Source organism: Solanum tuberosum, unplaced genomic scaffold, assembly GCF_000226075.1.
Source record: "Solanum tuberosum cultivar DM 1-3 516 R44 unplaced genomic scaffold, SolTub_3.0 scf00087, whole genome shotgun sequence".
Lineage (NCBI taxonomy): Eukaryota > Viridiplantae > Streptophyta > Magnoliopsida > Solanales > Solanaceae > Solanum > Solanum tuberosum.
The window spans coordinates 1,611,592-1,625,293 of NW_006239017.1; the positions used below are offsets into that span (position 1 = coordinate 1,611,592).

The following is a 13,702-nucleotide window of genomic DNA, read 5'->3' on the forward strand; positions in this document are numbered from 1 at the left end:
ACTCTGTTTTATTTTTCAAATAAAATTTGCATGATTCTTTTGTGTTCAATATATTACGTAGTATCTCTGTTTTTTTTGTTTGTGTTATAATCAGGTGGAGATCAATGGCGGGTGCCATATCCGCGATGTTTCTTCTTGATATGAAAGGGAGATGCCTCATAAGTCGTGACTATAGAGGCGATGTTTCTGCTCAACAAGTCGAGAAATTCTTTACTAAGCTCCTCGAAAAAGAGGTACGTACGTTGTTGTACATGTCAATCTTCTCTGTATCGTTCCAATTGTTATTGTAACCATTTTGGTGTAGTTAATTCTGAATTGCTAAGATATAATAGAGATATTAATTTGAATTTTTTAATGGTGTTATGCATTGTGTCTAACTTCATCAATGAATGAACTTCAACTTGGAATTCCTATTTGAACAACTTTTTATTGTTATTGATCCTCAATCTTGACGATTGCTTATTCATAGGCTATTAATTGTGTTCAATCTACTTACAATAGGGTGACTTAGAATCTGATGGACCAGTATGCCACGAAAATGGCGTGAACTACATGTTTATACAGCACAAGAACATTTACCTGATGGCAGCATCGAAGCAGAATTCCAATGCTGCTAGCCTCCTTTTCTTTCTACATCGTGTAGTTGACGTAAGTTGGTCCAACTAATTACTTTAACGAGTGATTGAATTGAGAGGTTTTTTTACTGTCTGTATTTTCTTTTGAAGGTTTTTAAGCATTATTTTGAAGAACTAGAAGAGGAGTCTCTACGAGATAACTTTGTTGTTGTGGTGAGTATAAGGAACGCGTTTTAGTCTTTTTAGAGATTTATGGTTTTAGATTATGGTAAGTAACTTGTGGATTTTCAAAATGACAATATGTCAGTATGAATTGCTTGATGAAATGATGGACTTTGGTTATCCTCAATATACGGAAGCTAAGATTCTCAGTGAGTTTATCAAGACGGATGCATATAGAATGGAAGTCAACCAGCACCCTCCAATGGCTGTGACAAATGCAGTTTCATGGCGTAGTGAGGGTGTATTTTATAAGAATAATGAAGTATGGCATTGAGGTTTTCAGCTTTACTCTTTCTACTTTTGCTGTTAATTTTGCTTCTGGTTTAAAAATCGTGCTTTCTTTGTGTTCAATCAGGTTTATTTGGATGTGGTTGAACATGTTAATCTCCTTGTCAATAGCAACGGACAATTGATACATTCTGAAGTTAATGGGGCGTTGAAGATGAGAGCTTATTTGAGGTACTTGGTTATCAAATGCTGTCATTTTAACAGAATTTGATGAGTAAGTCTGTTCTGTTTCGATGAACAATAGATTAGAGCTTTCCTATAGTTGATCTTATTTCATTTCTACATTTCCTCGTTGATCACCGTGAGGGGCTCTTCTCATTGCAACGATCTGTTTTGCTATGATGGAACATATCTCTTGCAGTGGCATGCCTGAGTGCAAGCTCGGGCTTAACGACAAAGTACTATTGGAGGCTCAAGGTCGACCTACCAAAGGCAAATCCATTGATTTGGATGATATCAAGTTTCACCAGTAAGCATTTTCTAGTAAATATGTCGAAAGCTAGTCTGCTAATCAAGTGACTGCTTCCTCAATGTGCTGTAAAATTCAGTAAATGAATCGCATATACCATACTTGACCCGAGCTTACTGTACTTCCAGATAAACAGCTTCTTCTGTCTAAACCATTTAACGCGTATATTCAGGTGTGTACGTCTGGCTAGGTTTGAAAATGATCGGACAATATCTTTTATACCTCCTGATGGATCATTTGATCTGATGACGTATAGACTCAGTACTCAGGTCAATTTCATTATCTCTGTTACTATATTCTCATTGTAATGTAAAGTGTGCCTATCATATTCTTCTTCTTCGTTAGTTGAGGCGGACTAAAAAGTTCATAACTTTACTAGTAATGGATTCAGGTGAAGCCACTGATTTGGGTGGAAGCTCAAGTTGAAAGGCATTCAAGAAGCCGCGTTGAAATGTCTGTCAAGGCCAGAAGCCAATTTAAAGAGCGAAGGTAGTATTCTTATCTTTTGTTAGATATTTTAGACTAGTTGTAAGTTTTCTCAAGGAAATATTTCCACTGAACTGGCTAATATATATGGCAGCACTGCTACGAATGTTGAAATCGAGTTGCCTGTACCATCTGATGCAATGAGTCCCAACATACGAACATCGATGGGATATGCTACATATGCTCCTGAGAGAGATGCAGTGGTATGGAAAATCAAGTCGTTCCCGGGTAATAAGGTAGGGATTCAGCAAAATGATGTGTGTAATGTATCCATTTGACTGTCTACTGGTTTTATCAGCCACATTTTAACTAATGCACAGGATTATATGCTGAGGGCAGAGTTTAGACTTCCAAGTGTAATATCTGAAGATACACCTCCTGATAGAAAAGCTCCAATTCGCGTTAAGTTTGAGATACCATATTTTACAGTCTCAGGAATTCAGGTAATTTTATCTTAACCTTGTGGAGAAAAAGTTCCATTGCACTTACTGTTTCAACTACTATATGAAGTATTCCATGTTAACGTTTTGAGTTTGAGCAGGTTCGTTATCTCAAAATCATTGAAAAAAGTGGATATCAAGCTCTTCCATGGGTGAGGTACATAACAATGGCTGGTGAATATGAACTAAGGCTCATATGAGCAGGACTATCTTTGTGGCACTGCACTATGTGTACTGCTGAAATCTACGCTATTTTTGGTAAGATTCCACTTTTGTGTTTCTTCGTATACTTTCATCTTGGAAAAAGTAAATATATACCTCCAACAATCCAACATTGAGCAATGCAGCTATGTAGTTTTAGTGATGTCTGCTCTTAAGGTCTCTTTCACTGTTATTTCTCCTCAAAAGATATAGCAAGAACAGCACACGAATCTTATCTCGATAATGAGGATGTACTTGCATAGAGTCAATAAGTTCACAAAAACAAATATATACATTTTTGTGTACATCCTTCTGCACCATTTAGTCTTGCAGAATATCTATGCCTACAAAAAAGACTACACTCTATTCATGTGGAGAGTTCATAGAACTGAGCAGAGACAACCTTCGAATAAATTCATCATACTCTTCCTTATGGCTAATCAAACTGATCCTCACGTAGTTTTCGTTTGAACCAAAATGCGTCCCACTCCTGGTCAAAATCTTGTGCTTCTTCAGGAATTTTTCACAGTCGTCTATGGACTTCTCGCATTTTAGCCATGCAAAAGCTGAAAAGAGGGGAAGAAAAGTTGATTGGCTTCATAGTTAAACCAAAAGAACTGTCGAAAAAACAGATATAGTTCAATCAGCAAACTAAAATTACCAGGTTGTGTTCCAAATCTCTGACCACTAAAGTTGCATTTTTCAACAGGAAAGTCAAGTAAACTAAAAGTTTGGCCTTTGCTGACCGCTGATCTCAATTGTCTCCATCGCTTTGCCATTTCATTGTAGACATAATGGAAGAAGAGTGTAGCCTTGTCAAATTTCTCTGTGTGCTCATAGGTATCAGCAATAACATCAAGGATTTTAGCAGCTCGGAGCTGTGAATCTTTAGAGACACCAATGCTGCTGATCTCTATAAATTTAGTCATCTTCTTGGCAACTTCTTTATCTTTCACTAGTGCCCATCTACAGTTTTGATGAGGATATTGCCATCAAAATATGCAACAATGGCGTTAACCAAGTACCAGTATAGTCATAGTTAATTAATGCAACAGAACACTAGAATGTCTCTTTATTTGTGGGGCACTGATATATAATCCAAAGAGGAAGAGTAAAAACAAGATGTGCATCAACTCATTCAAACTACATGAAATTTGTCTTTTTATTTGGTTTCTGCTGAAACTCTTACTCGCGAAATGAAAATTCTAGAGTCTTGTGAAAGCAGTTTAGATGGAATGGACTCACTTAAGTTCCTAAATATTACTTTCTCCGTAAGTGTTTGACTAGGTACGGAGTTTAAGAAAGAAAGAAAGAAAGACTTTTGACACATAACAAAACTACTCGTAGAACTTGTGGTCTTAAACATGCCATGACATTTTTTTATAGCTATAAGAGAAGTGAGAGGTATAAAGCTGAGCGTCCAAAAAGAGATAGTGTCATATAAAATCAGGAATCGGTTACATACCCTATACGTATCCCAGCATGTCCAGTGCATTTGGAAACTGTGAACAACATAATGTCATGGTTTGCCTGAAATGAGATCGGAGTATATTGGGGCCAATAGTAGGCTAGGTCATGCACCAGTATTCCTTCACTTCCATTGACTACAGCTTGTCTGATTGATCCGTCAGGATTATTTGGAGAAGTCACAAGCTCAATATAGGGATCATCTTTGTTAAATTTAGAGGCATCACCTTTCCACTTGTAGAGACCAGATTTCAAGCAGTCAATGATCAGTGGATATGACTGCAAGAAGTTGAAAAGTTTGAATTGTAAGCTACAATACTAAGTTTCCTTTTAAGTATTCTAAATAGAATATCTTAATTAACATGATATATGCTTCAAATGGAAAGACATGAGTAAATATTGTTTAAGTCAATTGAACGATAGAGTTGTGTTGTGCATCCAGGTAATAATCAGTACTTTCCATGAAAAGATTGTTACCTGTCTGATTGCTTCCTAAACTTGCAATGCAAACAGGTAATCATAGACGTGTGAAATAAGAAACGAAAAAAATAGAAAAGAGGAGGCAGATGTCTATTTTACTAGAAACAGGAAAATCTTGCTGTTGCATATGATTGTAATCAAAGATAATGGATGCTAAGGGAACAGTGACAGCAAGGATTATGACAACTTGTAGGAGAAATATTAAATACAAGAAACTTCAAAATTTAAAAGATTTGTTTGACTGTTTCTAGAAGTAAATGAGCAGACAAAGCAAGGTAATAATCTCAGATTTAAAAAATATGTTCTGTACAGTTGCTTCTGCAGTGAAAGTGGAGAAATGTAGAGCAGAAACATGAACCTCTGCAAATCTGAAATATAATATATTTATATTGGTGAAAACTAGCGTTGACTTGGTATAGATTTTAGTATTTACAAATCTATCTAGAACTCTGACAAATGCTGGCTGTCCTGCTATTATTACTAATTTTTTGTTATTTGCCTAATCAGTTATCAGAGGCGGATCCAAGATTTGAATTTTATGGGTTTCACAACGACCTCAAGTTAATCTATAATTAACTAAGTTCATAGTAAATTTTTTATAGTTATTAAGTAGATTCCTTAACATGTAACCAGACCTCTAGATCCGTCCCTGTCAGCTGTATGCAAAGTCAGTATGCAATGAATTACATGTGATGAGATTCACTAAAGAAACCAAATAATCATAATCTGCATTACTCACCGAGTAAAATGGGGAAGCAGATACAATACTCATTGGCTCTGGTGCATTGGATGGAGAGAGAGCATATAACGCAGCCTGAAACAGTTGTGTAGATCCCGTTCCAACTACAATGTGATAGTTTCTAGTCTGAGCATTCCCAACTAGATTGTGCAGTCTAGTTACTGCATTTGCAAAGCCTGGCTCTAGAAACCAACAATGGTTCTTGGTATCCGAAAAATAACTAATGGATTGCCAACCTGATAAAACAAGTGTTGTTTTGTCTCCCATTTGCTTCCAGTAGACCTCGTACATGGTCGGATCACCACTGCAGAGAGTGTAACAAGACATTAAAGCTTCTTCGTACTGTAATCATATTAGTTACTAAAAAACAACTTACTTTTATAAATGGACCAAAGATTGCTTTTTCACTTATGAATACAGTATCTACCTAATATTGTCCGCAACAACAAACAACATAAACCAAACTTGTCATTTCAGCAATCACATTTACATAAAGTTTTCAACAATGCAACACAATGTACCATTAATTAAAAGTGGTACAATCTAAACAATAGTCCATGCTGCAACATCATTTAATACAGATTAGATGGTTAGGTGAGGCAGAGTTATGAGTCTTTTCCATTAAAGGAAGGATAGGAGATTTAAGACGAATCAATGGGCCAAAATACGAAGTTTCCTTCCGCACTAGCCTTGCGGAAGAAGTGCTGCATTAAGGATAACTAGTACTAGGTATAGTACATTAAAATGGCTCCAAAAAGTTCAGGATAAAATAGTGCATCCACCTTTCCCAAGTGGTATATAGGATGGGTAAGTGCACTTCCAAATCTTAAGGGTCCCAAACTTTAGTCTTTTAGATATTCTCAAAGGACAATAGGGTAATGTTTGTAGACCCACCAGGATCTAAATTGTATTAACTAGTCTAAAAGTAATTTCCAACAGTATACAAGCAATACTAATAAATGTATAACAAAGTGATCTTTTGAATTGTTTGAGGGTCATCCAGCAAGTGCAACACAAGAATGATTATGTCTGGTTAATGAGAGAATCAAGGACCATCATCTATAGTAGAAAAATGTTGAAGCAAAGTAATTAGTGAAGCAGTTTTCACTGTTAAACAATCATAGCATAATGTAAAGTGTAAAACACTCAGGCACAAGTTATACAATCAGAGTTGTAATCCCTTATCATGCCCCACACCAGCATGCCACGTATCGGATTCTCTAAAAATATATTACTCTTAAAGGATCCAACACACCCGACAACATTTTTAGAGTCCGAGCAACATAGGCAGAAGCCCAATTCATTCTCATTATCAAAGACTCAATCTTTTATGGCTCCTTGCCATTTCCAAGCCCCCAGCACTCCTTACAGATAGAATCCACCTCCACCCCCACCCCACCACTAGGATAAAATTAACAAAAAATAAAACAAATACTGACACCCTTCTGTTATGCCAGCAAAACATGTCCTCACATCCCTGCCTCACTACTGATGATCCTCCATCACCGGCAAGAATACAGAGATTGCCAAAAAAAAATTGTCTTTGCTTTGCTTGACAGCAATTATTATTTTGTTAAAATAAAAATATTACTCCCTCCATCCTAGTTTACCTGGAACAGTTTAACAAACAAGGATAACTTTTGAAATTTGTAATCTCAAATAAACCTTATATATTTGTATGGTTGCATATAGTCACACAATTCAACATGGTAGCAGAACAGACAAAGTTCATTCAGGCCCACACACTTAACATGGAATTTTAAAGTTAACTTGTTTCTCGTTATAAAGAAAATGAATATTCTTTTGGAAACAGACTAAAAAAAGAACGGACGCCACATGAACGGAGAAAAAGAGAGAGGGGTTGAAACTTACTGGTCCAGATTGATGTACTGATCAGTTGCAGGCTTAGCCTTATGAAGCACATCCTTCACCAGCCTCACCTCATTCTTCTGATTGGTGTCCGGGCCGGGGAGTCCAGCCCATTCATGTTCATGATGCAGTAGTTTCAACAGCAAGCCCGCATTGATAGCTATAGAAATGATAAGCAAGTGTTTTATCGTTGGCATGAACTTCTGGTTCCTCATAAGGCTGAAGCCCATCTGTGATGTGATTTGTGAGACTTGAAACAGAGTCACTTTCTCTTTCTTTATTGCTCTGTTCTGTGTGATATCAAGATGGTTCAAGGGTCGGTATTTATAATGGTTTAAAGTGGATTTCTTTTACATTTATAATCATCATGTCACCACATACCTATCAGGTTTTACAAGTGTGAATGAGAAATGAAGGATTATGACTTTTCTGAAAGATTATGATCTTTTATCAAATGTTTTTTTAAAAGATTGTGATCGGTATGAAGTTGTGTCTTTTTCAGAAGTTGTGATTATTCAAAGGGTTGACCTCTAGTATGAGACACAATTAGCATATTTCTGTACTACACTTTGTTGGCTATAAATAAAGGGTTCTTTTTTTTTTTTAATACATTTTCTTACAAACAAAGTAGAGTCTTATTTGAAGTTTGATCTACTATTACTTTTTTAATAGTTTATCCATTTTAAATTGGGAGGAAATAATTCACAACCTCGAATATAGTGAAGAAATTAAATTTCTTAAGGACACACAAGTAGTTTTGTGGACATGAATAGTTTTATTTCTTTTCATCTTAATTGTTTCTAGTTTTCTATTCTGAATACAGGAGATAACAAACTTAAGAAATTTTTTATTTTTTCTGTATTTGAGATTTCTGGAGATTAAAACTGTTTTGATTTTCTACTTTGTCTGAATCTGAAATTGATCCAAAGAGTATAAAACTTCATTAAAATTTAAGGTTAATTCGATTAATGATTAGAAGAATATAAAAACTTCATCAAAATTTAAGATTCATTCGATTAACGATTAGAAGAATATAAAAATTTTATCGTTAAACTAGAAACACGTTATATAAAAATTGAATCTTTACTATTAATATTATAAATACTTAAATACAATGAGTGATGCAACAACATCGGTTACACCTCTAAATCGTTCAGTAGCTCCTACAATTGGTTTGACTTTGATTCCACTGATAAAGGAGAACAAAGTGAGAAGTTGAAACGTGACTCAAACTAAAATACCCACTTACTAGGTCAACTCCTAATTTAATTAGGTTGATTCATCACTAATCACTATCATTATCTTAATTACTCCCTCCTCCGTTCTTATTTATATGTCATCCTTACTAAAAAAAAATAGATGTTCCTTAATATTTGCCATTTCACAAAATCAATACATAAATAACATTATTCTTCTTATTTTACTCTTGAGAGTTATAAGTCTGGTAAGTATATTAAATGATTAATTCATGTTCATTGGTCAATTTAACTAATCAAAATAAATTAATTTATGTTTATTTATCGAAAAAATGGTTTTAAAAGAATTAAGGAACGTGAAATCTAAAATGGTGGTATATAAATAGAAATTAATTACCACATGAGAACTGACTTGATTTTCAACTTATAAGACTAATTAGTCTTTAAACATCGATTAACAAACACGTTTAATTATGTTAGGCAATGATGAAGATTTGATTTTTGAGTTCAAATCTGACCTTTAAGTAAAAGCACAACCGACATTAATCTCTTGGACTAATATATTCTTTTTACAATTTGAATAGCAATTTATAAATATATTGCTCGATACGTTTCATTTTATCTGATCCCTACATCAAAAATAAATATTTTATTTTACTTGTTCATTTTAGCAGATCAAAAGAGTTCTTTTTATTATATTTTTCATTATTGTCTACGAGGACAAGTGGACCAGTTGATGATATGTGAGAGATGAGTTATGCTAGTCCTTTTTTAACCAATAATGCTCACTAGTCCTAATAATTACATGCAAATAAGGGCCTAAATTTCTGCAATTAAGCTAGGTAATTACCAATTATTTTTTCTTGTGTTTAATGATTGGAGTAGATTTATGCAAATAAAAGCTGGACACTTTTATTTTGTCAGCCCATAAATGGAATTAAGTGGTCCTATAAGTGACAATAATTCTATTACTATAGGTTTTGACCACTCTTGAGGCTTCAATCATGGATGATTAGCCCGGCTAACCCATTAATGAAATGTATGGTCTTTCTCAGCGTGCCATTTGCACACTTACTGGAAAGAAAAGGATAGTTTGAGTGGCTCGTTAAATTTAATAGATTGTTTAACTTACGACTACAAAATATGTATATATAAAGGTGTTTTTAAGGCTAAAATAATTCAATCTTATAGGATCATTTGTCATCCTAGTTGAATTCGAAAATAAAATAGCGACATTTAAAAAAAAAAGTAAATTAGAAATGAAGATGATATGTTAGATATATGTTTTGATAAAGTGGCTAGGGATGGGGATCTTTCACCTAGGCAACAAAGAAGTGGAAGAAATAAAAGTAAAAAAAGAAGACAAACAACATAGTTGGGATGGTAAGGTGACTGAGGAATTTGTTCCAAGTCACCTACCTATAAGACTAACAAAGCATCATATGACAGTCTCAACAACTTCGTCCAATAAGTCCAAGAAGAAGTGATGAAGTATCAAGTGTTATTGGACGGATATGAAGAAGAAGACAAGAGAAAAATACTTCAGGTTACTCTATATGGGAAAACTATCTTTTTTAGTTCATATATACATATATATATATATCTTCTATATCTATACTACTTTAAAATCATGAACTCCTAACTTGAATGTTAAATTACTATAATACCCCCAACTTAAAACACCCATTTTAGTAAATATGTTGTATTTTATATTATATTATATTTATTTATTTATTTATTCTATATCATATTAAAAGATGACACTTTTTAACATTGATGGTAGTGACTTTTCCGAAGGATTGTAACTTTTTTTATAGAGTTGTGACTTTTTCGATGAGTTATGACATTTTCGAAAAGTTGTAATTTTTCTGAAGGATTGTGACTTATCTGATACGGCACGATAAGCACTTTTTCATACTATCCTTTGTTGTCTATAAATATGGGGGTTTTCTCACACTTTGAATTTTGTAAGTTTTCTATTCTTCTTCTTAACACAAGGAAGATTGTGATGGTAGTTCAATTATGCAATTACAATATTTTCTGTGGCAAAATTAGATAGATCAACAAAAATTGATGCAACAAGGAGAATGGAATAACTCAACTTCAAACTAGAAGTCTTTATAGATAACTAATATGTACTCATTTTCATAGCCATAAATATATTTTTGAACAACTTCTACTTGACAAGAAGTTCAATGATTTTCTGTTGCACAAACTACAATTTGGTGTTCAAGTTGTGAAAAGTCTCAAACTGTTGGAAAAATGATTTGATCAAAAACTTGTGTGAAGAGTTCAAATATGTACTCATTTTCATTGCCATAAATATATTTTACCAACAACTTCTACTTGATAAGAAGTTCAATGATTTTCTGGTGCACAAACTACAACTTGATGTTCAAGCTGTGAAAAGTCTCAAACTGTTGGAGAAAAAAGATTTGATCAAAAACTTGTTTTAAGAGTCCAAACTAGATTTTATAAGTACTCCTCCATTTCCAATTTATTTGGTGTACTTTTATTTTTATTTAGTTTAATATGAATGTTCTTTTTTCTTGGTGGTTGGGGTGCATCTTTAAAACCACAAAGTTAAAAGACATTTGTATATATTATATATATCCTTAAATTAAAAGTCTTTTTTTTTAAAAAAAATTTCATATCAAATTAAAATTAGACAAATCTATATCTATTTTTTTTTGCTTTGATACAAACTTAAAAGAATGAACTACATAACTTAAATGATAAATTATTATAATACCACCAACTTAAAACACCAAATAAGTATATCTTATTTATTTAATATTGTATTTTACTTATTTATATTATATAATATTATATTATATTAAAAACGTGCACCTTTTCATATTGAAGGGTTGTGACATTTCCAAAGAGTTATAACTTTTTCGATGAGTTGTGACCTTTTCGAAGGGTTGTGACTTTTCTATAGGGTTGCGAATTTTCCGAAGAGTTGTGACTTTTTCGAAGGGTTGTGACATTTCCAAACAGTTATGACTTTTTTGAACGGTTGTGACTTTTCTAAAGGATTGTGACACTTTTTTTTTTATAACAATAAGCATTTTTTATGCACTGCCCTTAATTGGCTATAAAAAGAGAGGTTTCCTCAAATTTTTAAACTATAATTTTTTGAAGTTTTTCATTGTTGTTCTTTTTCTTAGAACATCCAATTTAGCATATCTTCTATATTTTATATATTTACTTATTCATTTATGTTATATTATATTAAAAGAAGAAACCATTTCACATTGAATGGTTACGACTTTTCCAAAGAGTTTTAACTTTTTTGATGAGTTGTGACCTTTCCAAATGGTTGTGACTTTTCTGATAAGAAACAATATGCACATTCTCATACTACCCTTTGTTAACTATATATGAAGGGGTTTCTTCACATTTTAAAACTACGATTTATTTTATGGTTCTATTCTTCTATTCTTAAAAACTCACGTTTGATTTTCAGACGTTGACAATCTCAAAGTTTAATGAAATTTGATACTTCCTAACATGAATGTTAATTAATATAACACTCCAACTAAAAATATCCAATTTAGTATATCTTTTATATTTTACATCAATATTTATTTATATTAAAAGTAAGAACTCCAACAATACAATAATAACTAAGTAATGCACTATTGGGGAGGGAGGAGAAAGTATATTTAAGAGGAGGGTGTAACTAAAAGATTTTAAAAAGTTACTAACTTTGAGTAGCAATCATAAAAAGCTTACATCCACTATTCATAGGAACTTATACTTTATCATACATTTTATAATTGTTTATTTAATTTTTTAATTTAATAATATTCATATTATTTTAAATGTAATACATGATTTGATATTCACGTGCAACGCACCTGCGTCAAAACTAGTATATATATATATATATATATATATATATATAAGTTGATAACTCAACCTTCTTCTTGACGTATATATTTTTGCATTATTTAAGTATCTTTATTTGTTATATCATCATAAAGTGTATAATAAACTATGTGATGATCCTAGAATACTTAGTTTTCTCTAACTTTTATTTTCTTCATGCTTGTTAATTAGTAGAGGTTTGTTACCTCATTAAGATTGATAAGGTAAAACCTAACCCCCCTTGCTTGTACTTATTCACATTGAGAATTTTATCTTACTATTAAAATAAAAGATGAAATCAAATTATATTCGAATTCACTGAATTATCTTCTCCTTGTATTCTAGGTATATGATTGTTTTCTTCAAAGATAAACTTACTAAGCCACATTAGTGTAGCGCATGGTACTTCAAACTCCAGTTTACAACGAACTCAAAAACAGTCAAATCACACTTAAAACTTACTTTACAATTATCTAAGTATTGCAGAAATTAAGGAGATAATTTCAGAATTTTCGTAGTGAAAAAGCTTAAAGAAGGGTGTATATTTATAACCAAATGTTGAGTTTCAACCGAAGAGATAGAACTTTTTGGTTGGTAGCTTTTCGTGAAACTGTGTCTGGACGCACTTTTTGGAACGATATTTGTCAAAAAAATAACCGAAAAATCTAACAATCAATGATTTCATTAAATTAAAATCCAAAATTGAACGATGATAATAACACAAAAGGAGTCTCGTTTCTCAACCAGTTAGAATGAATTTCTATATATAAGCATACGAGTCTTGCTCTCCCTCACCACCATTTTAAATTCTTTCATTTTCCATTCATACCACCTCCAAAAATCCAACACTATTTTGATCACTTGCTCCTCACTCTGGCATCTTTACAAAGGAGTATAATTTGTGTATTTAATTCTAAGGGCTATTGCTGACTTGGCACAATTCTTAAAATTTTATTGAAAGTATATTTTATTAAATTAATGATATTCTATAATTCTAAATTTAATTATAATTATTTTATGTAGTCATTTAATAATAACGAGAGTATGAAGAAAAAACAACAAATTTCTGTTTGATTGATTTATTTATTAAAATAACCAATTTAAAAAAATAATCTATTTTAGTAGTAGTATATATCCAGTAAAATAAAATGGAAGAAATAATTAAGGGTGTGTTTGGTATGAAGGAAAATGTTTTCCTGGAAAACAAGTTGATTTTTGACTTATTTTCTCATGTTTGGTTGGTGATTAGAAAATATTTTTCGGAAAAAATTTTTAGTGTTTGATTTATGAATGAAAAATATTTTGGAGAAATATCTTTTATTTTTACTAGAGTAGAAAATAATTTTTGAAATTGAAAACATTTTTTAAAAACAAACTTAAATATTTTTTTTTGGGGG

At 32.4% G+C, this 13,702-nt stretch overlaps 2 protein-coding genes across 2 annotated transcripts; one reads left to right on the plus strand and one right to left on the minus strand.

The window, feature by feature from the left end:
- The first annotated feature begins 94 nt into the window (after positions 1-94).
- LOC102587908 (AP-1 complex subunit mu-2-like) lies at positions 95-3,476 on the plus strand. Its single transcript, XM_006347373.2, has 12 exons — positions 95-233; positions 502-648; positions 726-788; positions 883-1,059; positions 1,153-1,256; positions 1,447-1,554; positions 1,727-1,823; positions 1,946-2,043; positions 2,135-2,276; positions 2,361-2,483; positions 2,582-2,738; positions 3,391-3,476. Exons 1-11 carry the CDS (start codon positions 105-107, stop codon positions 2,678-2,680), a joined length of 1,287 nt encoding a protein of 428 aa, XP_006347435.1. The 5' UTR covers positions 95-104; the 3' UTR covers positions 2,681-2,738; positions 3,391-3,476.
- Positions 2,887-7,537, minus strand: LOC102588233 (tryptophan aminotransferase-related protein 2-like). Its single transcript, XM_006347374.2, has 5 exons — positions 7,240-7,537; positions 5,368-5,671; positions 4,147-4,427; positions 3,343-3,647; positions 2,887-3,247 (listed from the first exon to the last, which is right to left on the minus strand). The coding sequence occupies exons 1-5, from the start codon at positions 7,464-7,466 to the stop codon at positions 3,045-3,047; spliced, it is 1,320 nt and encodes a 439-aa protein (XP_006347436.1). The 5' UTR covers positions 7,467-7,537; the 3' UTR covers positions 2,887-3,044.
- Positions 7,538-13,702: the final 6,165 nt, after the last annotated feature.